This window comes from Prionailurus bengalensis, chromosome C2 (genome assembly GCF_016509475.1).
Source record: "Prionailurus bengalensis isolate Pbe53 chromosome C2, Fcat_Pben_1.1_paternal_pri, whole genome shotgun sequence".
In the NCBI taxonomy this organism is placed as follows: Eukaryota; Metazoa; Chordata; class Mammalia; order Carnivora; family Felidae; genus Prionailurus; species Prionailurus bengalensis.
In genome coordinates, this window is record NC_057350.1 from 149723721 (window position 1) to 149745776 (window position 22056).

Below are 22056 nucleotides of genomic sequence, written 5' to 3' on the forward strand. Positions count from 1 at the left end.
CATACAAACCATGGACTACTACTCAGCAACACAAAAGAGTGAAGTACTGATATACACAGTAACTTGGGTCAATTTCCAGAAGATTAGGTTGAGTGAAAAAAGTCAATCCCAAATGATTACATATCATATACATTAAGATAACATTTTGAAATGACAAAAATTTTTAAATGGAGAACAGATTGGTGGCTGCCAGTCATTAGGGACAGAGTGGGTGGTGGTGGGGGGGTTCTGTTTATTTATAAAAGCACAAGAGAGGGAACCCTATGGTGGTGGAATGTTCTGTCTCCATTGTGATGGTGGATACGTGAACATACACATGTGATAAAATTCTATAGAACCAAATATGCACACAAATGAGGACAAGTAAGGTTGGGGAAATCTGGATAAGAGCAGTGGGGTGTCATTTTCAATGCCCTGGTTGTGATATTGTACTAGTTTTGCAAACTAGTATCATTGGGGGAAACTAGGTAAAATGTACAAGTGTTTTCTCTATTATTTCTTAAAGCTGTGTATGAATCTGTAATTATCCCGATAAAAATTTCCACTAAGAAAAAGATCAAAGATTACCCAATATCTAAGGAGAGTCTCATGAGAAACCAATGAAAGGAAGGGAAATTGGAGGAAACAGAGAAAAAACATCAGGACGCAGAAAAAATTCAAACATTGCTAGTAATAATGTCCAAAAAATGCTTACATAATAAAGCGGCAAACACCACAAAAAAAATTCCAGAGAAATTAAGAAGAACTTTTGGAAATTAAGAAGTATAATGGCAAAAATATAATACTTGATAGAAGAGTTGGAAAAGAAATTTGAGGAAATCTCAAATTTGAGGAACAAAAAAGATGAGGTAAGAGAATGAGACAAGCAGCCCAGAAGTCCAATATCTAAATAACAGGAGCTTAAGAACAGAGAAAAACTTGGAGAGAAAATGGTTTAAAGCCATAATTCAGGAAAGTTTCCCAGACTGACAGAGCTCACCAGTACCCAGCTCAGTGGGTGAGAAAAATTCACACCAAGTACATCATCGGCTTGAAGGTTCACAAGGCTGGAGGTGAAGCAAAGGGCCTGAAGGCTTCAGAGAGGGAGGAAGCACAGCACACACGTAGCATTGGGAGTCAAAACGGGATGGGGAAACACTGGCATCTAAAATTCTGAGGGCAAATGAATTCCCACCCAGAGTTCTGTTACCCAGGCAAACTCATCCCTACATAAGACTAGAATAAAAATAGTCAAGACCTTCAGAACTTCATTCCCTGAAGTGGTTCTGAAGAGAAGCTACATTTTAGGGTTAGGAAAAAAGTGGTCCACGAAGTCATAAACCTTCTAGAAGTTAGTTTTCTGTAGGAAACTTCAAGGGACACGGTCTCAGCAAAGTGTGACAGGGAACAGAGGCCTGGGGATGTTGTTAAGCAGTAAGTGTCCTTATGGGAGATGGCTTCACTTTTGTGCACACCAGGTTGTCTGCCACACTGGCCACTTGTTATAACGAGGATGGAGCTTCGTGAAGACGGTCACTAGCTCCACTGCCTCCTGTGTTACTAGGTCTGGGGAGGACCGATCACTTTGGGCCTGGCCACAGGTCTCCACGTGCCCAGGAGCCTGTCTGCAGGAAGCCCCCTGTGGATGTGCTTCACCAAATCAAGGAAGCAAATCCAGATAAAGGAAGACAGAGGATTCAGGAAAATGGGAGATCTGTGTAGGAAGTAGCAGAGGGAATCCTCAGAAAGGTGGGAGATCCCACCATGACAGCTGGGGGAAATCAACCAGCCCAGATTTGAGCGAGCGAGGATTCTGGAAACACAGTGTCAAGAGGAAATTGATGGGTGTGCACATATCAGGAGAGTTGCATTTACGGCAGACTTTGGGTACACAGAAGTGATAAATGCCTAGAAACTGAAATAACATGTTAAAAAGTGACAAAAGTAAGAAGTTGTACAAGAAAGGAAATGGAATCATATTCTATGATGTGACTTTGTTGAGGTCGTAATAGTCATAATAATATATACACTGAATGTTAATCTCACCCAAAATAATAATACAACTATACGTGGAGAAAGGGGAAGAGAAGCCGTGTGTAGTGTGTGTGTGTGTGTGTGTGTGTGTGTGTGTGTGTGTGTTGGGAGTGTTAAAGAAATCAATAAATGATGCCTAATGCTGCGGAGGCGTGATTTTCATAGGCATGAGGGTAAACACCAAAAATACCAAAAGAATTGGAAATGGTCGCCCATTGGGAGTTGGAAAGGAAGAGATACAGGCAACTGCAAGCCTTGCTTTTTTGTTTTTGTTTTTTTTTTTTAAAGGGCCTTCCAGAAATATTTGGCTTTTTAAACATCCAGAAAATTTTTAATTGTAAAATTTTAATTGAAAATTTTTAATTTTAATCCTGTAAAAAAGGGATTCTACAGAAAACAACGCTGTGTGGTGTTGGGCTGGTGCTCACAGCACACACTGGTCTCACCCAGTGCCCAGGAGCAGCTGATGCTGTGGAGTGGTGACATTGTCTAGGGAAGAATCAATTATGGAGCCAGCACAGAGATTTGCCTTGCCAGGCTGGGGCTTTCCTGTAGGATTCAGGGTCCACTCCAGACCTGTGCCCAGTGTGTATGCGTGGGCCGTGGTTTCTCTCAGGATGGCTGGGTCCCGGGACCAGGAATCGGGGTGGGAGAGGGACCCTTTGTGGCCACCCAGCGTGTTTGGACAGCCGTTTTCTGATTGTGAGTCCTACCTGCCTGAAGTACCAGACATGCTCACCTTCCCAGCCTCCCTTGCAACTAGGGTATAAATACTCCTGCACTCCAGGACGCGATGTGTTAATGAGCAGTTTGGTCCCAAAGAGCAAAACTGGGGAAGAATGAGTGCTCCAGAGATGCCAGCCATGGTGCCCTCCGCTACCCAACGTCCTCCTCCTAGCCCAGCGTGACTCATGCCTGAGCAGCTCTGGACAGAATGTGAAGTTGGAAATGCATGAGAATGAGGGGGGTGGCGGTGGGGCTGAAGGAAGAGATGTGCAGAGAGGCATCAGGCACACAGATGGGGAACAAGAGGGGGTGGAGAGCAGAACCAGAGAGGCAGAATACCAAGAGAGCAGGGGAGCAGCCAGGCCCTCATTTTCAGCGCGACCTCATCAGCAAGCCTCATTTTCAGGGCAACCTAAGTGAGCCTGTTCCTTTTGCTCAAAGAAGGAGGGCTGTGCGGAAAGGTACCGGCCCCCAAATTCTGGGACCTGCTCTTTGGACCTGCCCTCGAAGGGGAAGTGCATAAGAACAGGAAACCCACGTCCTGGGACAGGTTTCACCACCAGCTCCCCCACACCCATCTCCAGCCTCTGCCTGTCAGAACCTGCACCTCCTCTCTGGTTCGTGAATTCACCCAGCTGCTCAGGGTCAGACCCCTCCTCCCGTATCCTGAGCCGGTTGCCACAAACACAGGGGCCTTGTTCGCCGTGTAGCCCCAGGCGCAGAGCCAGGGCTCTGTATATTACCTGTGCAATGATATTAATAATTCTTAGAGGTCTGTATATTACCTGTGCAATGATATTAATAATTCTTAGAGGTCCCCAGAGAAAGCCATCTGCTCCCTCCTTGGAGGCCACTAGCCGTCTTCCTCGTCCCCACGTCAGCATCTCTGACAGCTGGCTCCTTCAAACCACCCTTGCCTGCCAAGTGTTGCGCACATGAGCTGGAGTTGTCCCTGCTGTCCTGGGGCTCACGCAGAACCATACCGCAGGGGGCCTGGCCTCCTGTGGGCACTCCTTTGGGAGCCTCGGCATCAGTTACCCTGAGACCTCTCCTCTCTCCATCCCCTTCTGCATCCAGCTCAAGACCAAACACCAGTTTGGGGGCACATCTCTGCTCTTGCCTCAGCTCCTGACTCTGGGTGTTCGTAAAGCCCAGCCCACCCTTAAGGGAGAGACACAGGCTCTGCAGCTGCTCCAGGGTACAGCTACCCATGCGGTCTGCGGCTGAGCGGCCAGGCTCCGTGCTGCCCTTGCTCTGGTCTAGGTCTTTCCAGCCAGTAGTCAGGGCGGGGAACATGTAAAGAAGAGGCTGGGCCAAGGGACAGTTGTACTGACTTTATTCTCCTTCACTCTTGTCCTCACCCTCCTGCCATCCCCCACGCACTTGGGCCCCAGACACCAAGGGTCCACACACACACCTGACACAGCTACCTCTGGGCCCCCAATGAGGAGTGCGGTGGCAGCACCTGCCAAGTTCAGAGGCTGAGGCTCTAACTCCAGCCTGTGGTCAGGGGGCTTGAGGCCCACCTCATCTCTCTGCTCACCTCCAGCTGGCCCAAGACCAGGGAGCCCAGGGGGAGCTGGGGAGGGGGCAGGCCCAGGTTCCAGACCCAAGTTCTGGACAAATGGGCTGAGAAGTCCATCTGGACTGAGGGGCACCCCCCCACCCCCTCCGCCCTGTACATCTCTAGTGGGATGTGATGATCCCCTGCCCCCTTCCCCACAGGCCCTGGGAAGTGGGTATGACGCCCCAGTCCCCTTACTCCAATATCCAGGTGCTTGTTAATGTCTTAAAAATAAAAAGGAAAAGGAAAAGCTGGTAAAACAAGAACCCCTACCCATACTGGCACTGCTGAGGTTCCATTATTGCTTCAGACCCTTGTGATCTGGCTGGAAAGGAGCTCCCACCCACACTGGCCTGAGGGGAAGAGAGCATTTAGCACCAGGGACCAGGACTCCTGACCCCACTGGGACAGGGGCCTCCCAAGAGAGGGCTTGGCCATGCCCGCCCACAGCTACAAGGACCATTTTGACCAGAGCCCAGGCTGCCTGCTGTCTGGATCCCCACCCTCAGAGAGGTGTATGAGAACAGGAAACCCAAATCTTGGGACAGGGTTTCAACACCAGCTCCCCCCACAACAGCCATCTCCAGCCTCTGCTTATCAAAGTGTGGCCTCACGGGGACCTGATCTGGCCAGCCCCCGCATCCCCCCCACCCCCGCCTTCTCCCCACCCGGCTCACTCACTAAAGCTGTAGTGGGGCTAGCTGGTGACAAGACCACCAGTCCCCATGGGAGACCCTGGTGTCAGCGATGGGGGTTGGAGGAACCCAAAGGGGTCCCGACCTACAGCACATTGGGGGAGATCAACTTTTTTGGGGAAAACATGAGCCAGCTCTGAAGAGCTGCCAGGCACTGGGTCCAGAGGTTAGAAATAGCAAGGAAGAGGAGGAAACGGGGGGGGGGGGGGACCCTGAGGACGTCATGGAAGCCCAGAGATCAAGGGATAGAGAGGGAGCTATAATAAAGCAGGAGCCTGGAACCCTCAGCCTTGGGGTAAGGGAGCTACACGATTGGGAGCCTGGCAGGGAGCCTTCCTCCCTCAGTGAGGGGCCCACCTTCTCTCTCCAGAGGACAGCAGGGGTGTCTGAGGGCATGTCTGTAGGCTCTGGCTTGCACTACTGCCACGGCCCCAAATGCAACTAGGCCAGGGCACTGCCCGCTCTGTGCCCAGAGAACAATCAGGGCTGTGTAGCTTGGATTACGAATCCTCAAATCACTCGGGCTTCTTGGAGCTGCCCACATCTGTACAGAATAAAGTGCTTCGTTTATTGATGATTAAAATGTCCCCAGCCCCCACCCCAGCGCCATGGGCCTCACAAGGAGGTCAGAGGGGTTCCAACCCCCTCAGCCCTTGGGCTGATGGGGCCCACTCCCCCCCTGCCCCCTGCCCCTGTCCCCCTTTGGGCTTACCCACTCCAGCCATGCTTGGGAAGGTGGTGGTGTGGGGGTAGTCGTGGGGGTTTAAGGTGCAGAGTATAACAAACAAAACCGTATAAACACAAAGGGAAAGAGCTTAACTAGGAAACATGTAGCTTATGGAACCTTCCTCCCCATTTTAAAGGCAGGAATAAAGACGTTAAATGACAACAAAAAAGGGTGTCCTATTAGTGCCAGCCTCGTGGGGGCAAGCATTGGGCACAGGCTGGGGCTCCCCCAGAACTCCTGCCCCCACCCTGGGGCCTGAATGTGCAGGTTCCTCTCGCCCACAGTGCTACAGGTGCCCTGCCCACACCGCAGAGGCCCAGGAGGGACAGGGATGCCGGGTTGTGGCCAGACCTAGGAAGATGAGGCCTCTGCCTTCAGAGCAGGGATGGGGACAGACACACACACATCTCTGGTGTGGGAGAGACGACCAGGGCAGCTGGTGAGGGACGGGGTGCTCTGTGAACAGCAGCCCTGCCCCCTGCCCCACTGATAGCACCTTGAAACCTTAAAACATTTTGTCTATGCCTCCTTCTCAGGGCCCTGCCCCTGGTGTTCACCCATTTGCAGGGACTTCGACTGCAGCCCTGGGGATCTGGCACTGCGGGAGCCAGCCCGTCTGCCCACCCAGGGCCTAGCCCCCAGCCCCCTGAGGCCCAGCGGCTTCTGGGGATGTCCTCTCCTGGACTCAGGGACCTCAATGCAGCCTGGTACAGCTCAGGGTCCCTGTGCCTGCTGCCAGGGTGGTGGGCGGGAGAGCAAATGCCTGGGGTCCAGCCCCTGCCTACCCCACTGCACACGGTGCAAAGCTGGGTCTGCAGCCTTCACACTCCGCCACTCCCTCCACAACACGCTCACAGGCATCCAGACTCAAGCTCTGTGCCTCAGTGTCCACGGCCCTCAGACTGGGTCCACGACTCCTTCCGGGGGTGGGGGGTGGCTGGCACTCCAACTCTTCCCCAGACTCCCCAGGATGAGGGAGCAAGTTAGGGTGCACAAGGGCGGCAGAGATGAGCCGCCGAAGCTGACCCAGGCTTGGCTTGGCCAACCCCCCTCTGGCTTAGGCATCAGCAGAGTGACCCGTCACACCTGCTCCCCAGCCCCTCCCTCCCTGCTGTACCTGCTGCTCCAGCACCCCCCTCACCTGGAGGGCGGTGCTGGAAATAGTTTCCTCTCTTTTCTTTTTCCTTCACTTCCAAGAAAAAAAAAGTAAAGGCTTCAAGGAGTCACTGAAGGGGGGAGGGGCCCTTGGGAGTGAGGTGTCCTTCCCCCACGCTGGGGCCACCAGCCTGCAACACTCCCAGGGCCAGGGGCCTTGAGCAGCATGTGTCCGGCCGCCTCTGGAGGTGAGGGCGGCAGTGCCAGGCCAGTGCTGCTGCCCTCCCACAGGAAAGACGAGAGGGCGGGGTGGGGGGGGGTCCCTCCCAGAGGCGCCCCCCCGGGCTCCAGGCCCCGCGCACACGCGGTTCGGCAGTCAGTTGTTGGCGCTCATCCTCCCGCCGGAGTTGGCAGTGGTGGGGAAGAGTGGCGGTGGGGGCGGCAGGTGGGGCGGGGGCGGCAGGGTCTGGGGCAGCCCCGGGAGCAGGGGCAGTGCGTGAGCCGGAGGCTGGGTGGGGGACAGGCCTGGGGCAGAAGGGGGGCCGTCGCTGGCCAAGGGGTGACTGACGCGGAAGCATTTCTCCTTGTGGGCCTTGAGCATGTTGGAGAAGCGGAAGCGCTGGCCGCAGACATCGCAGGGGTAAGGCTTCTCGCCGGTGTGCGTGCGCCGGTGCCGCTTCATGTTGGGTCGGCTGGTGAAGCTCTTGCCGCAGATCTCGCAGATGTATGGCTTCTCCCCTAGGCATTGGCGACGGGCACCGGGGAGTCACTGAGGAGTCCCCAGACCCCAGCTCTGCACCAGCCTCCCCACGCCCGGAGAACCATAGCGGGGCCTGGCCCCAGCATCCGCAGGGCCTCCCTACCCAGGGAGGCAGGGAGGACGGCACCGAGCCTCATAGAGAAGGGCAAACAGAGTTGAGAAAAGGGGCGTGGCTGGGGCCACCCCAGGCCTCCGGAGCAGGACTGCGAAGGGGTCCCTCCCTGGAGGCCGCCATACCTGTATGGGTCTTCATGTGCTCGTCGAAGTACTGCTTCATGTTGAAGTCCTTGCCACACCACTGGCACATGAACTGCTTGTGGCCGATGTGGATGCTCATGTGTGACCGCAGCTGGTACTTGTACTGGAAGCGCTCATTGCAGTTCTGAGGGTGGGGGGGAGGGTGAGGCCCAGGGGCAGAGGAGGGAGCAGCCTTCAGGAAGGGAAGCACCTGCCTGTGACCGCAGGGCCCAGGGAGGACACACACACCGGGAGGGGGTCCTGGGGTGGGGCAGCACACGGGCAGAAGAGAGGCCAAGGGCAGGCAGGGCCCAGGCGGGAATGGAGGTCAAGAAGTGGAAAAAGGCCACAGAATGGAGGGAGTCCTCATGCTTAAAGCTGAGCTCCCCCCCCTTCCCGCCCCTCCGTCCTTCCTCCTTGTTGGAAGACCTGCCCCCCTCATCCCCGTCCACAGCCCTGTCTCTGCTCTGAGATGTTCCTCTCTCCACCTCTCCAGAAAGCCCACCCCATGTACCGTTCCGGCCCAAGGAGACTGCCCACCCTGAATGCGTGGGGGTTGCGTTGGAGCTGGGGTGGCAGAGGGTGGGGGCCGGGGGGGGGGCAGGCAGGTGGGCATGCAGGTAAAGATGGAGTGGGAGGCAGGGGCCGCGGACACCAGGGTGGGCCCCCCCTTTCTGAATCCCGGACTCCACTCCCCACAACTCCCAGGTTTTTAGGCAGCTGCCGCTCCTGCTCCCTGTCCGTCCAGGTGGCCCCCGGGGCAGGCAGAGGAAGGAGCTCACCTCGCATCTGAAGGGTTTCTCCCCAGAGTGCTGCAGTGAGTGCACTTTGAGAGACATGCTTCGTTTGAAGGACTTCCCGCAGGTCTCACAGGTGAAGGGCATGTCCTTGGTGTGGGCTGTGGGGCAGGCCATTATGTCTCAGGGGGATGGACCCCCATGGCTCCTCCCAGGGGCTCGCCGCCTGACCACCTCCCACACAGGGCCTCCCGGGAGGCCCACCTACTTTAAGGTCTGCTTCAGAGCCTCGGTCCAGGATCTGGGGCTGACTTCAGGGTGAGGGCTCCTCCCTCTGGGCTATGTCTGTCTGTCTGCTCTCAAGTCTGGTCAGACTAGCATGGAGGCCCTCACGTTCTTCAGCCTCTGGCCAAGGCTGCTTCACTCCCAAAGCTTTGGGGAGAGACTGAAGGACTCCCAAGTAGGACTGGCCTCGGCTCAAACCCTGGCCCGCCACTGGCTCCCTGCACAGCCTCTGTGGGCCTCAAGCATGCCCTTCTATAAAGACAGGCTAGGAGTGGTACTGAACCCCAAAGGTGGGCCTTACAGGGGTGACACTGAGCAGTCCAGAGGGAGTTAGCCGTGCTCCCCTAAAACCCCGGAGAGGTGAGGACCTAACGAACTGTTCAAGGAAGATCTGGGGGGAAATAACTGGAGCCAGAGCTCAGAGCTGGGGAACTCGAGCCCAGGAAGACTACCAGTTCTGGGCTGCTCCGCATGCTCCTGGCTGAGACCTCGAGCCTGGGGCCCCAGCTCCCAGGTGGTTGGAGAAAGGGGGGAGGGCCTGGCCAGGGCCATATCTCCCTTGAGCCCCAGGCCCCAACTGGGCAAAGAAAGGAGGGGCACCTGGACACCAGACTTCCAGCCAGGCCCACAGAGGGGAGGGACAGCCATGCCCGAGGCAGAGTCACCCAACACACACTTGGGGGGGCCTCCTTACTGCGTCGCATTATCATGGGTTGCATTCAGAGAAGCCCGAAGCCCTGTGAGGGCCAGAAAGAAGGTGATAAAAAAATGAGAGGCACACCTGTCCTGAAACTGAGGGCCTATGTCTGCCCATACGTCACTTTGCGTGATTTAGGAAAAGGCGCTCCTTTCCCTGGTGGCCACAGCCCCATGCTGTGGCACATAGGCCGGTTAGCAGTGTGCCAGCTGGATTCTGGTCCCCATCTGCCATCTTGTCCAGGAACCCTTGTGCAATGTGCAACCTGCCCAACTATACATGGTAGTCCTGACCTCTGCAGTCCTGTCCAGGCCACGCTTGCCACAGCAAGCAGCCTCCCCAGGCTTCACAGCTGAGAGGGGCCTTTTCACGCTTTCACACTGCCCTTGGATGGGAAGTCCTTCCCAGCACAGCCAGCAGCTGGCCGAGCTCTGACCTCGGGCCCCATCCTCTCCTGGCCTACTCACCAACCATGTGCTTGCGCACGTGGGCCATGGTGTAGAACTTCTTCTCGCAGATCTCACAGGAGAACTTCTTCTCCGCGTAGCCATGCACGATCTTGTTGTGCTCGTGGAGGGACCAGAGCTTCTTAAAAGCTTTACCACAGGTCACACACTGTGGGGTAAGAGGACTTTAGGCCTGAGTCAGGACCGTGTGTGACCTGGGACAAGCTGCCCCTCTCTGGACCTCCGTTTCTTCACCTCACCTGTGCTGGCGAGAGAGCCCCGGATGTCCAGCGACCAGCCAAATCGGATGTTCTGGGAGTTGGGGATGGTAATCCACCCACCCAGGGCTGCAGCCTGGGGCCCTCCCCCATCCTTGAACCGAACAAGGGTCAGGGCCCACCTACACGAGGAAGCCCCTCCTCGGTGCTCATTTTAACAAAGCATCTCTCTACTGAGGGGCCACGGTAACAGGTCTGGCGGAGCTGGGGCACTATCTTTGCTGCCTCCCCCTGGGGGGACCCAAGCCCTGACCCCGTGGATCCTCGAGGAGATAGGTGCCAAAGGGCCAGGTAGGGGAGACTGTGGGAGGTACCAGGCCCCACGAGGGAACGGAGGGTGGTGGGAACCCTGGGGGCCCCCCTCCTCCTCCTGTCCTACACATCCCTGCAGGACACTCTTCCAGAGGGCTAGAGTAGGTCAGGCTTGGGCAGAAATGGGTCAGGGCGCCCAGCTCAGAAGAGGCACATGCGTCTTTCCCCTTCAGGAGGAAGGCTCAGGTGTGTGCAGGTGGAGAGTCAAAGGGCTGCCCAGCAGGCAGGCACGTGGGAACAGGTGCAGGAGGGTGGGGCAGGAGACCAGGTAACCCCCGGGTAACACTTTCTCCACAGGGCCATGCAATTAGCAATTAGCTCAGGCAATTAGCGCCGGCCTACCTGCTGCCCCATCAATCCCCTCCCAGGTCAGAACAAGCCAAAAGCAGCCAGGCTGGCCCTGTGCTGCCCACACCCTGAGAGGCCAGGCTGGCACACAGGCTGACCCGGGGCCTGGCCACCGGCCCAGCTCCCCTGCTTGGCCCCAGCAGCCCCTGCTCTTCCCAAATTTCTCATCCAATCCCTCTTTCCAGGCCCAGGCCAGCTGGCATCTCCAAAGCGCTGACAGCAAGCAGGGGCTTTCTCCTGCTCGGTCACCCCTTGCTCCATTCAGCCTTTGTGGCAAGTGGAAATGGTGCCCTCTCTGGGCAAACCCTGCCCCGCTTTGTCTGTGAAACTATAAATGGTGGTGGACCTGTTGGCCCTCTAGCAGCCCTAGGATTTACTAAAACACGGACTCATCCCTCCTGGCAGCTGGCTATCCACCAGTCTCAAGTACTCAGACAACTCCCTCCTCTCATCCTCCAAAGCCCATGCTCCCCTTCGCCCCTCTGGCCAAGGGTACTGTTTGTTTCAGTCCTATCTGCACGTGTCTCCACAGGCCAAGCCCGGTTCCGCCTGCCTCCTCCAGGAAGGCACTGGCATTATCCCCACCACCCTGGGCCTGGGCCAGCTCCAGGGGCCAGGGGTAAGTCCGGCTTCCCCAGCCTGTCTGTCTGGGCAACGCAGGCAGCACGACGCGGGGTGCCTGGCCTCAGTGGCCGTGTGGCGTCAGCGGGCCTGCTGCCCAGCCCTGCCCCCCCCCCCCCCCACGGAGCCGGCGGGGCCCACCTGGATGTTACGCTCGCAGTCTGTCTGCCGGTGCAGCAGCAGCTCGCTCTCCAGCAGGAAGCGCTTGCCGCACTGGTCGCAGATCTGCATGCGGCTGTGGGTCACGTTCATGTGCTTCTCCAGGTACCAGCGGTTGTTGAAGACGCGAGGGCACTTCTGGCATGGGTGGTGCTGCTTCTCTTCCAGCTTCACCTTGGCCCCCAGCCCGTCAGTGGCCTGTGGCCCTCGGGCCGGCGCAGAGGCTCCCGGCGCGGGCTTGGGCCTCTTCCCACCCCGCGGCCTGGTCTCCTCAGGCTCAGGGGGGCCCCGGCGCCGGGCATTCTCTCGGGACCGAGTGGCCATGCGACCGTGGGGAGGGGGCTCTGCCCTGCTGCCCCGACGCCCCGCTGGCCCCTGCCTGCCCCCTGCCTCCCCCTCCTCCTCCTCCTCCTCCTCTGAGCTCTCTTGATCCTGTTCACTGTGCCCTTCCTCTTCTTCCTCCTCTTCCTCCTCCTGCTCGCTGTGCCCTTCCTCCTCATCTTCCTCCTCTCCCTGACTACCACCCTCCTCTTCCTCTTCCTCCTCCTCCTCCTCCTCCCCTCCACTGCCACCACCCTCCTCTTCCTCTTCTTCCTCCTCCTCCTCCTCCTCCTCCTCTTCCTCCTCCTCCTCCTCCGAGTGTCTCTGCAGCCCGTCTTCCCGCCCCAGCACCATGGTGGCCGGGCCCGGGGTGGTGCCTGGCTTCCCCTCGGGCCCCGTGGACACGTGCAGAGTCTGGTTGTTGAGGTTCACCTCCACGATGATCTGGGACTGCTCCCGGCGGCTATAGGTGCCAGAACCCCCTAGCTCTTCCTCCAGCCCCTCCCCGCCCTCCAGCTTGCACAGGCTGCCAGGGGGCCCACCGGCCTCTTCGACACCACCCTCCTTCTCCTCCTTGAAGAAGGGCTGGGCTGGCCCAATGGCAGCAGGCACCGTGCCACCTGCAGCCCCTGCCCCGTCCTCGACACGCACAGAGTAGGGGTCAGGGCCCTCGCGGGCATAGATCTTGGGCAGACCTGGGGCGTCTGCCTCCTGCTTGATGTCACAGTAGTAGGGTGGTGCGGCCGGGGCGCAGCCAGTGGCCGGCTGGGCCAGGGCCACAGCGCTGGGGCCCGGGGGGCCTAGGGAGCGGGCATCCAGCAGCTCCTGGCAGGACGCGGCGATGTCAGCCATCTGCAGCAATGAGGCGGCGCTGAGCACCTCGTGGACGTTGGCCGCGTTGACCAGCAGCTTGGATGTATAGATGAAGTTGAGGATCTGCTGCAGGCCGCCAGGCGCCAGCGCCTCCAGGGACAGCTCCACGCGCTGCAGCTGCTTGTTCTGGGTGAAGAGGGAGTGGAAGAACTGGCTGTAGGCAGCCAGCACGCCCTTGTGTGCCGGGAAGACGCTGCGCTGGGGCACCAGCACCAGGTCCACGTCGCAGAGGTCAGGCTGGAAGAGGCGCTGCTCATTCAGGCGGCCCATCAAGCAGGCGAAGTGCAATGCCACGTCCTCCACCAGCGAGAACTCGGCCGCCGGTGAGTCTGTCGTCTTCTCAACCAGCAACTGCGGGGCACAGGGCACAGGTCAGGTCAAGGCCAGCAACCTGGGCAGCACCCACCACCGGGGAGGCGGCCTGCCCATCACTCCCGGCTCCACATTATGGAGAAAGAGCTGAGGCTCAAGCAAGGATGCGGGGCGGGGTTGGGGGGGGGGCGGCGGGACCAGGACTCAAGCCCCGAGCCAGCTGCCCCTTAGAGCTCAGACTCCAATCATGACCTTTGGCTCCTGGGTTAGTAGGTTAGCTTTTCTGGGCCCCTGGCTCTTCCCTGCAAAACGGGAAGTCATCCTGGACAGGGAAGGGGAAGAGAAGGAAAGAGGAAGTAACAGGGACTAGGGTGACCAACTGTCCAGGAGTGCCTGGGACCTAGCGGTTTCCTGGGACGTGGGGGTTTTCTGTGCTAAAACCAAGGCCGATCTGGGCAAACTGGGGCGAGGTGGTCACCTCAGACACAAGCATTGCTTCAGCATTTCCTGAGCTCCGTGGATTCTCTCCCTCATACTCACTCACATGTAGAAATAAAACCATGCCTGCCCAAGCCCAGACACCTCAAGAACGAAAGTCAGGCTCATTAGCTCACCGCTCAGCCTCTGGCTGCTACTGCACCCTGGGGGTAGCATCTCAGAAACCCCTCACCTCACCAGCGGAAGGCCTCAGCGTCTGGGCCTGAGGCCTTGCAGAGGTGGAAATTCTTGTGAAGAAATCCAGCCACAGAGCCTGGTCCCACTGTTCTGCTGGAGGAGGCTGGTGGGATCTAGCCAGCCCCTTCTTAACGGGACCAGTCTGCTGCCCATGGCCTCAGGCCTGGCTGCCAGCAGCTCCCCCTCACACAGGGGTTCTGTGGGGGCAGAAGGACAGAGCTGCGTTACCTGTCCACTGTGCTTGGAGACAGGAGCACCCCAGGGCTTGTCCTAGACCCTCTTCCCTCTAGGCCCCCAGACCCCAGGTCAGGTACGGTCCAGGCCCGGAGGCTCTAAGATGGCCCCATCTTGGAAGTCACACTACTTTGAAGCCTCAGAGAGGCCCTCGAAGTCTGAAGGGTCAGATTATCAGGTCCTTGGGCCACATCTGGCACCTGTGAATTGTCCAGAATAAGGGCTGGCTTAATCATCCCTGGCTCCGCCACAGCAGCTTCCCCAAAAGGTAGACAGCACACAGGCAGGCTGCCCAGTCCCGTGCATGGGCCCAGTGCACAGATGTTCAGTTAATATCTGCCGACCACCTGCCTGGCCGGACCAACTCCACAGGTTCCAGTTCGGGGCCCTTCTCAGGCCCCGTTTAGCTGGGTCAGAGCCGCCTGTATTTGAGGGTTACCTTGCCCCACTGCCGACAAGCCATCAGCTCCTCTCCCCCAAGCACCTCCCTGAAAGCCCTGGGATGAAACCTTGGTTCCATCTATCCAGAGCCTGCCCCAACGCCCTAGGACAGTCCTTCCATTGATAGAGCAGCAGTGGGTGGGCCCAGTCTGGGCTCAGGGGTGGTATCTATGTTCACCTATGAGAATCTGCCCCAGGCGTCAGGATGAACCTCAAGGAGCCACAGGGGCAACCTGCTTCCAGATCTGCCCTGAGCCCCACCCTGCATATCCAGGGCACCATCCACCCCATGCTCTCTCAGATCCCAGTCTGGCCAGACTCTTGACCATGGAGACCATCTTCCTCAAGTTCTCCCACGCCTCCTGCCTCCCAGCCAAGAAGCCAACCATCTGCCCCTCTGTCTCAGGACTGCTAGCCTGTCCAGGCCTGGCCAATCTAACAGGGATATGGTGCCAAGTCCCTCCCATCTCCCTCCTCTGACTCATCCTGATTCATCTTCTGGGACCAAACCCTACTGCACGGATGGGGAAACCGAGGCTCAGAATGGAAGGATCCCACAAGTGAACAACAGCAGAGCCCCAGGACTTCCAGCTCCTTGCTGAGGCCACCCCTTCCCTGCTGGACTGGACGCCACTCCATGTGGATGGATTTCTCGGCTTGCAATGACTTAAAGAGCAGTAAGAGGCTTCTGGGGAACCTCAGACTCAGGGGACCAGCTGTGCTTCCCTAGACCCCACCACTACCCTCTGCAACCTGTGGCCTCCTCCCCAGAGCTGCCACCACTTGCAGGTCAGTGAGGGGTCAGGATGCAACTTGGGTTGTAAGAGGGCCCCTAAGGGCCACCAGGGGCCAGACAGTGGCAGAAGTGGCTTGGATAAGGGCTTGTTAAAGCCAGGCCTGTTGAGGGGAGCACATCCTAGGCCACAGGCCCCCAGTACACTCTGCATCCCCCTTCCCAGAATGCCCTCCGGTGCCTACCTGGCATTGGGAAAAAGGGCAGTGCCCGACCTTCCCATGTACAGACCTGGTCCTAGGGCCCTCTGGCCTCAGCAGGAAAGGAGGGGCTAGCCTGGAGGGTATTGGTGCCCCTAAAGACGCTATTCCCACGGCAGTACCCCCTCCTCCCAAGTCAGTACCACCCTGCACCCTTGAGGGGCCCGAGAATCTCACAGTCAGGAACCTTGGCTGGACTTAATTGGCAGGGCACACCCAACCAGCCGGAGTCCATAACCCGTCAACTACCTCGGCAGGGCTCGGCCACCCCCTTGCCTGGCACCTCCCATGCAAGGCCCACAAGCTGCGCCTGCCTCCCCAGCCAGATGTGCCAGTTCCCTGAAACTGCAGACATCCCTCCCCACTGGCTGTGCCAGCTGCAGCCAGGTGCACTCCATCCTCAAGTCCAGACCAGGCCAGCCTATTTAAGATACAAGACCAGGGAAGTGGTCAGGCACTCCTGTTGCCCTCAAACTCTCCCGGCAAGCCAGGCTGGGGATGGGGGGGGGGGGGGCGGTGGGAAGGAGCCCAGGTGCCAGGGACACCTGCCGAGGCTGCTCACCAGGGCCAGAGCCTTCTGCATCTGAGGGATACCCTCTCTCAGCGCCATGAAGCCGCTGGCTCCCTATCCTGACCTCCATGGAGGCCCCGGGATGAAACCTGGGCTTGCATCGGCACCCCCCCGCCACACACACACACCCCAAACGCCCACGACAATCTTTATTGCCGGGTAACCATAGGTGGGGCCCAGACTGAGCAAGGGGGCACAGGTTCATGACTTCCAGGCTCCTCTTTTTGGAGAGGCGGTGTCTGTGTCAGCCTCTTCTGCGTTCATGGCCCCACTCCTTTCCCAGGAAACAGGCCCAGAGAGGGCAGAGGACTGGCCCAAGGTCACACAGTAGTCTGGACCGGAGCTGCGGACGTCCCGCCCCAACACACCCGGCTTGGCCCAGTCGCCCCAAATCCCCAAACAGGGCGGCTCCAGCGCCCACGTGGCCCAAGGCCCAGGCGGGAATCCGACCTCCCCCCTCCCCCCCATCACCCAGTCGAGGGCGGCGGCATCCCAGGCTCGGAGAAGCGCCCCCCTCCGCCCGCGCCTAGCAAGACTTCAGCCTTTCGCGCCTGGGCCCCCACCCCAGGAATTTAACCCCCTCCCCGCCGAGGGCCGCGCCGTAGCGCCGCATTCCCGGCCCGCGGGGACCCGGGAGAAGGGGTCGGGGAGACCGGCGAGGGGGAAGACCCCTCCAGCAACTCCACCCTGAGCTGGCGGGCGGTGCGCTCGGGAGGGCAGAGCGGGCAGGTGGGCGGATAAGCGGGGGGACAGGCAGGGCCTTGCGTACCATGGTGCCGTGGCGCTGGGGGCTCACAGGGCCCCGCGGGATCGCGCTGCCCCCGGCGGCCGGGCCGGGGCCGCTCCATGAAGCGCCGCGCTGGGGGCCGCCCCCGCGCAGGGCCCCGCGACCATGGCCCCCGGGGGCGCGGCCGGGCGGGCGGAGGCGCAGGGCCGCGGCGAGTCCAGCAGCCGAGCAGCTGCGGCCCCAGAGCCTCGGGCGCGGCGGGCGGGGGGCGCGGGGCGCCGATTGGAGCCCGCGCGTCAGCTGGGGCCGCCGTCTGGACGCTTAAAGGGCCAGGCCGCCCTGCGTGCCGGCGGGGGGCGCGGACACGCGTGGTGTGCGCGGTCCCGGTGCAGCCTGCTCTGCCTCGGGCCGCAGGGGACCCCAGCCGGGTCCCACTGCTCCCATCCTAGCGGATGGGCCCCGGCCTCACTCTCTCGCGCCGGGCCCCCTTCTTGCCGGGAAGTTCGTCCGAGAGTCTAATCTCGGTGCCTTCCAGCTGCGCCACAGAGGCGGGGTCGGAGTAGGAGGCGGCCCTGAAATGGGGAAGCTGGGCGCGCCCACTCCCCAACTAGCTGCAGAAATGCTTCCACCTGCTCCCCTGAGCGACCCCAGCTGAGAGACCGAACCCCCGTACCCCAGCCGCGCTCACCACCCCCACCCTCTGGCCTGAGCTGCTTTGATCTGAGGGTGAGTCTAGGATCTCCCGCTAGCCCTGCCCCCCACACCCCCCTTCCCCAGGGCATCCCAGAGCTCTTTTTACTCTGTGCTGGTTGGCCCAGACCTACCTGGTGGCCTCCTCTGGATTTCCACAGGGCAGGGGCCCAGGGCAGGAGATGCAAGAACCCGACTCCAGCTGCAGCGACCAAGCCTTTAACGGTGGCCGGCCCAGCACTAGGGAAACGCAAGATGAGAGGAGTGGGGCCAGAGGCCCAGGCCCCACTGTGCCCCTCAGCCGTGTGACCTGACCACTGCTGAGTAGCCTCCCTGCTCAGTCTCTGCTGGCCTGCGGAATGCTGCTCTGGCACGGACACCAGTGGGGGCAGGGGGCTAGCTGTGCTGGCAGGAGGCTGCAAAGGAACGCTGCCAGGCTGAGCAGGCGGCAGGGTGGGGACCGCAGGGCGCTGGCCTGGCAGGGCCCAGGTGGCGGCTGGGCCACCAGGGTGGAGAGGGGGCCTCTGTGGGCCTCTCGTGTGGCCCATGTCATCATTCAGGGGCCTTTCTGTGCCCTCGCCCCACCCCAAGCTGGCTGCTGCCCCGTTTGGGTCACTGTGATAGTGCCCCTGTCCTGGCAACACCCACACCCCTCACACATGTGCCCTTGTGCTTACACAGCAGCCCCTGCCCAGCTGTCGCAGTATCCCCTGGGTTTGCCATCTTCCTCGTGAGTGGGCAGGGTCTCTGGGGCCTGCTCAGATTGACTTGGTTCTGGGTGCCGGGAGAGGGAATGGAACAGAGGCAAAGATCCCAGGGTGACACCGTCAACAAGTCTGATGGTCTTTTGCAAGACCTCCTGCAAGGGCCTCCTGATGCTGGGGCCAGGGAGAAGACATCTCAGGGGCAAAGATGGGGGCGACCAAAGAGTGCCAAGAGGAAGGGGAGGAATGCACATAGCTAGATGCAGCGTGGGAGAGACCCCAAGTGAATAAAGACACGGGAGGAGAGGTGGGGGCACAGCTGGGGACATGCCCCCAGAGGCGGCCACTGCAGACACCCTGCGTTTCTGTGGCCATGGTGGGTGCACAGCCAGCTAGCTCAGCTCCCAGAGGCTTCAGGCTGAGGCCAGGCCAGAGCTGGCCAGCATGTGGGACCAGCTGGTCACCTCAGGGCTGCTTTCTGCCTCTTCCTCGGTTCCAACCCGCTTCCTCATCTGATTCAGTGGGTCCTTGCACTGACCTGGGAGGGGGCAAGGGATGGATTGTGTACCCATTGCTTGGATTAGGACAGTGAGGCCCAGAGGAGTACAGATAATGCATCCAGGCACCAGTGTCAGGAGCCAGGGAAAGGGGAGGCTGGGAGAGTGTGGCCTCCCCTCGGGCTGGGAGGATCCTGGCAGAGAGGACTACACGAGACACCCTCATGGGTCCACTGTCTGCCAAAGCTTGGCAAGGGGTGTGGCCAGCCTAAGTAACGAAGGTGGGGCCCCTGGCCCCTTTGGGATTGGCTTTGGCCGTGGCGGTCAAGCCAAGGAGGGGCTGGAGTTGGGGTGAGAAGAGAAGGAATGGGGGCTCAGGCTCCCTGAAGACCACAGCTGTTTCCCTCTTGCTCCTCTGGCCTACAGCCCATCTACTGGGGAAGCCCGAGGGCGCAGCCAGCTTTGGGAGAGGCTACTGGCACTTGGGTCACATGAGACTGCAGCAAGGGGCTGTTTGAAGAGCCCGGTATGGTGGGCTCAAATGGGGCCACCCAAACTGTGCGGGGGCAGTCCCCAAGCTTGGCTGGGGACACCAGGCCCACCTCTTCTGATCATGGAGAGAACAAACAGCCCAGAGGTGGTTGGGGGGATGTGTGCACGCACACTTGCACAGCACAGGACTCAGCCTCCCTGGGGTGCAGGAGGCTGTGTAGCTGCCGTAGCTGGCATGGGGAAGGACAAGAGTGGACAGTGTCAGAAAACCGAAGGGGATAACACAGCGTGAAGTCGGTGGGATGGAAAGGGATGTTCGAGCTACCCACCAGAGGCTGACCCAGGGCCCTACAGGGACGGGAGCACAGAGCTCCGAGTGTGGAGTCGGGGGGTGTTGCCCCTGCGTTCTGCCTCCACTGAGCACCACACTAATAGGCTACAGCTGCCGGGGTGGGGGCCTAATTCAAACCAGCAGGTTGCCTCGTTCCCTCCTGCTGTGTAAACGTCATGGCCTTGGCATGCCTCACCAGTAGCTTCCAGGATCCTCTCCCTCCCTGTTGGTTCAAGGGACTGTGGGCTTCTCATTGGTGACTTGAGCCTGGCCCTCCACATGAAACCTGTGGGCTCCTACCCTCCTCCTGGAGGCGATCCCAGGGCCCGCGTCCCTGGGCCTTTGATGTATGCTTGGCTCTAAGCATTTAATTCTCCCTACTTCCCAAGAGGGAGGCCTTGGTATCCCAGATTTTCAGATGAGGAGCTGAATTATAAAGGTCAAGCAATCTAACTAGTTAGTTAACAAACTAGAGAGTGGCAGAGCAGAACTTGAACCCAGAAAGTCTGGCTCTGGTCCAGACCCCTTATGGACTATACCACAGACTCGTTGCTCACAGAGGTCCTTTATCTCTTCAAAATAAAGTCAAACTAGGCTGGAGGCATTGACATTAGTGGGGTCTTTGGCAGCCTTTCTCTGGGAATCTGGCCTGCTGGTAGAGAAGTTAGTTGCTGGAGGACCCGGGTAACCTGGGGCTGGGGGAGTGGCAGCCCAGGCCTCCATTCCCTGTAGGCCCTCTGGGAGGCCGACTCCTCTCCAGACGGGTCTGGGAAAAGGATGGGCACCACGGATTCCCATGCCCAGTTGTGCCAGTTGCGCGCACCCTCTTTTAGGGCTTATGAGCCGAGAAATGGGCAATCCACGTCTTCTTGGTGCAGATGAGCCGTCAGAGGCCCAGGAACAGACAGGATGCGGGGGTCTCTCCTGCGGCCTGAGGTCACTTTCTTTACCTTGATTTCCTCAGGGCTCTATGCCGGTTCAGACACAACAGTCCTCAGGCTGGCCTGGGTCCTGGGGCCGGGCTCTGAAACTCAGTTCAGCCTGCAGAGCTGTGAACGGTGGGCCCAGGGTCTCTAAGGGGCAGAAGTACTTGGCCTGGAGCTCGGCACAGCCCCACTCCGGCCTTTTGATTCACAGGGAGGAGAAGAGAAAGGGGCAAGGGCACTGCCTCTGCCCTCTACTGAAACCTTTAAAGAAAACAGACCGTTAAAGCCTCCTGCCCCTGTGTGTGTGTGTTGTGGCAGTGTGCTCCCCTGGCCTCACACACACACACAGCATCAGGCACTGACTGGAGCTGCCCGGAGTGGGCCCTGAAGACGAGCAGGTGCCCTGTTCTTCCAGGGTACCCCCTCCCTACCCCTGTTCTCAAAGGACTTCTCCCTGCCCAGCAGGATTCCTCTCAGCTTGCTTCCCAGCTCAACCCCTCACAAGTGCTGCATGGGACTTCTTTTAGAAACCAGCAGAGTCCAGGCTCTTCTAGCATGTGAGGCATGGCTTCCAGGCCTCACCTAGTCAGCTAGTTTGCGTCACCTACATGGCAGGTTTCTCTCTACACGGACTACAGTTTCCTTTCCCTTCCCAACAGTGGTGTCCAGCCAGTTTTCACTTGTGATAGGGGTATTTTTCTTGAATTCTCTTACCTCCTATTTAATGCCCGGCTAATTCAGAACAGTCAAGGCCAAAATCCTTGACACGCTTCCCCCCAGTGCTGCCCAGCTGATCAAAATGATCACTATGAGAATGTGAACACAATGCTGGAGCTCACTAAAAAAGAACCTCACTTGGGGAGTTCCCTACAGTAAAAAAGACTCTGAAGTTTTCTTTAAATTTTAATGCATCCAGATTGGACTATTGTCAGGGATTGCCTGACTTGGGGGTCTACTGTTAACTCAATTCTGAAAACTGAATCTCTGCAAGTCTTACTGTGAGAAGTTATGAGGTATTCACTAAGAAAATACAAATTCCTCTGAGTCCCGAGGAGAAAAAAGTTAATTGTACTTGCCCTGCAAATTCTCATGTGGACACTAAAAATATCACCATGAATGTTTTCTCTAAGAGCCAGTGCTCTGTGCCTAGTGAACTGGTAGAGAGGGAAGTGTGAAGGCCGTGGGTGGTTTAGTAGGTAAATGTTCTGTCCCCAAGGCAGCAACTCCCAGAGAAGATGGGACATATTCCTTCCTCAGCAAAGACCTCTGTATGCAGGTCACCTCGGCTGAATGACAACAACGGAGCCTGGAGGAAACCTGGAGTTTGCAGGGCAGGAGAGACCAAGCACCATCACTGAGCAGGTGCACCATCTGGGCAGGTGAACATCTCTGCCTGCAGTGCCTCTCCGGCCCCACCTCACGCCCCGCCGATACTCAGCCGCCAGATGGAAACGGGCAGCAGAGACGAAGTCTCTTCGCCACCTGGCTCAGCAAAGAGACTCAACATTTTCTTTTCCATTTCGGAAAGATTACTGGAAGTCTGGACGAGTAAAGAGAGATGAAACAGGC

At 58.8% G+C, this 22056-nt stretch overlaps 1 protein-coding gene and 1 long non-coding RNA gene across 3 annotated transcripts; one reads left to right on the forward strand and one right to left on the reverse strand.

Annotated features, from left to right (window-relative positions):
- Positions 1 to 4058: 4058 nt before the first annotated feature.
- On the reverse strand, positions 4059 to 17803 carry ZBTB47 (zinc finger and BTB domain containing 47). 2 transcript variants are annotated; one of them, XM_043595640.1, is made up of 6 exons: positions 17672 to 17803; positions 11683 to 13245; positions 10004 to 10151; positions 8600 to 8715; positions 7818 to 7962; positions 4059 to 7558 (listed from the first exon to the last, which is right to left on the reverse strand). In XM_043595640.1, the coding sequence occupies exons 2-6, from the start codon at positions 13162 to 13164 to the stop codon at positions 7197 to 7199; spliced, it is 2253 nt and encodes a 750-aa protein (XP_043451575.1). In that variant the 5' UTR covers positions 13165 to 13245; positions 17672 to 17803; the 3' UTR covers positions 4059 to 7196. The 2 variants fall into 2 exon arrangements, with proteins under 2 accessions (XP_043451575.1, XP_043451576.1); XM_043595641.1 differs by lacking the exon at positions 17672 to 17803 and adding an exon at positions 16890 to 17042.
- Positions 17092 to 22055, forward strand: LOC122492110. The gene is made up of 2 exons (XR_006299545.1): positions 17092 to 17573; positions 21764 to 22055. It is a non-coding gene; the product is annotated as an uncharacterized LOC122492110 (long non-coding RNA).
- The last annotated feature ends 1 nt before the right edge of the window (position 22056 follows it).

What these genes read in the sequence shown, in the direction of transcription:
- ZBTB47 (XM_043595641.1), bottom strand. An exon ending in ACTGCGAGCGTAACATCCAG is followed by an intron (nt 10,152 to 11,682) that starts GTGGGCCCCGCC and finishes CTTACCCCACAG; the next exon opens with TGTGTGACCTGTGGTAAAGC. An exon ending in AGAAACCCTTCAGATGCGAG is followed by an intron (nt 7,963 to 8,599) that starts GTGAGCTCCTTC and finishes CCCCACCCTCAG; the next exon opens with AACTGCAATGAGCGCTTCCA.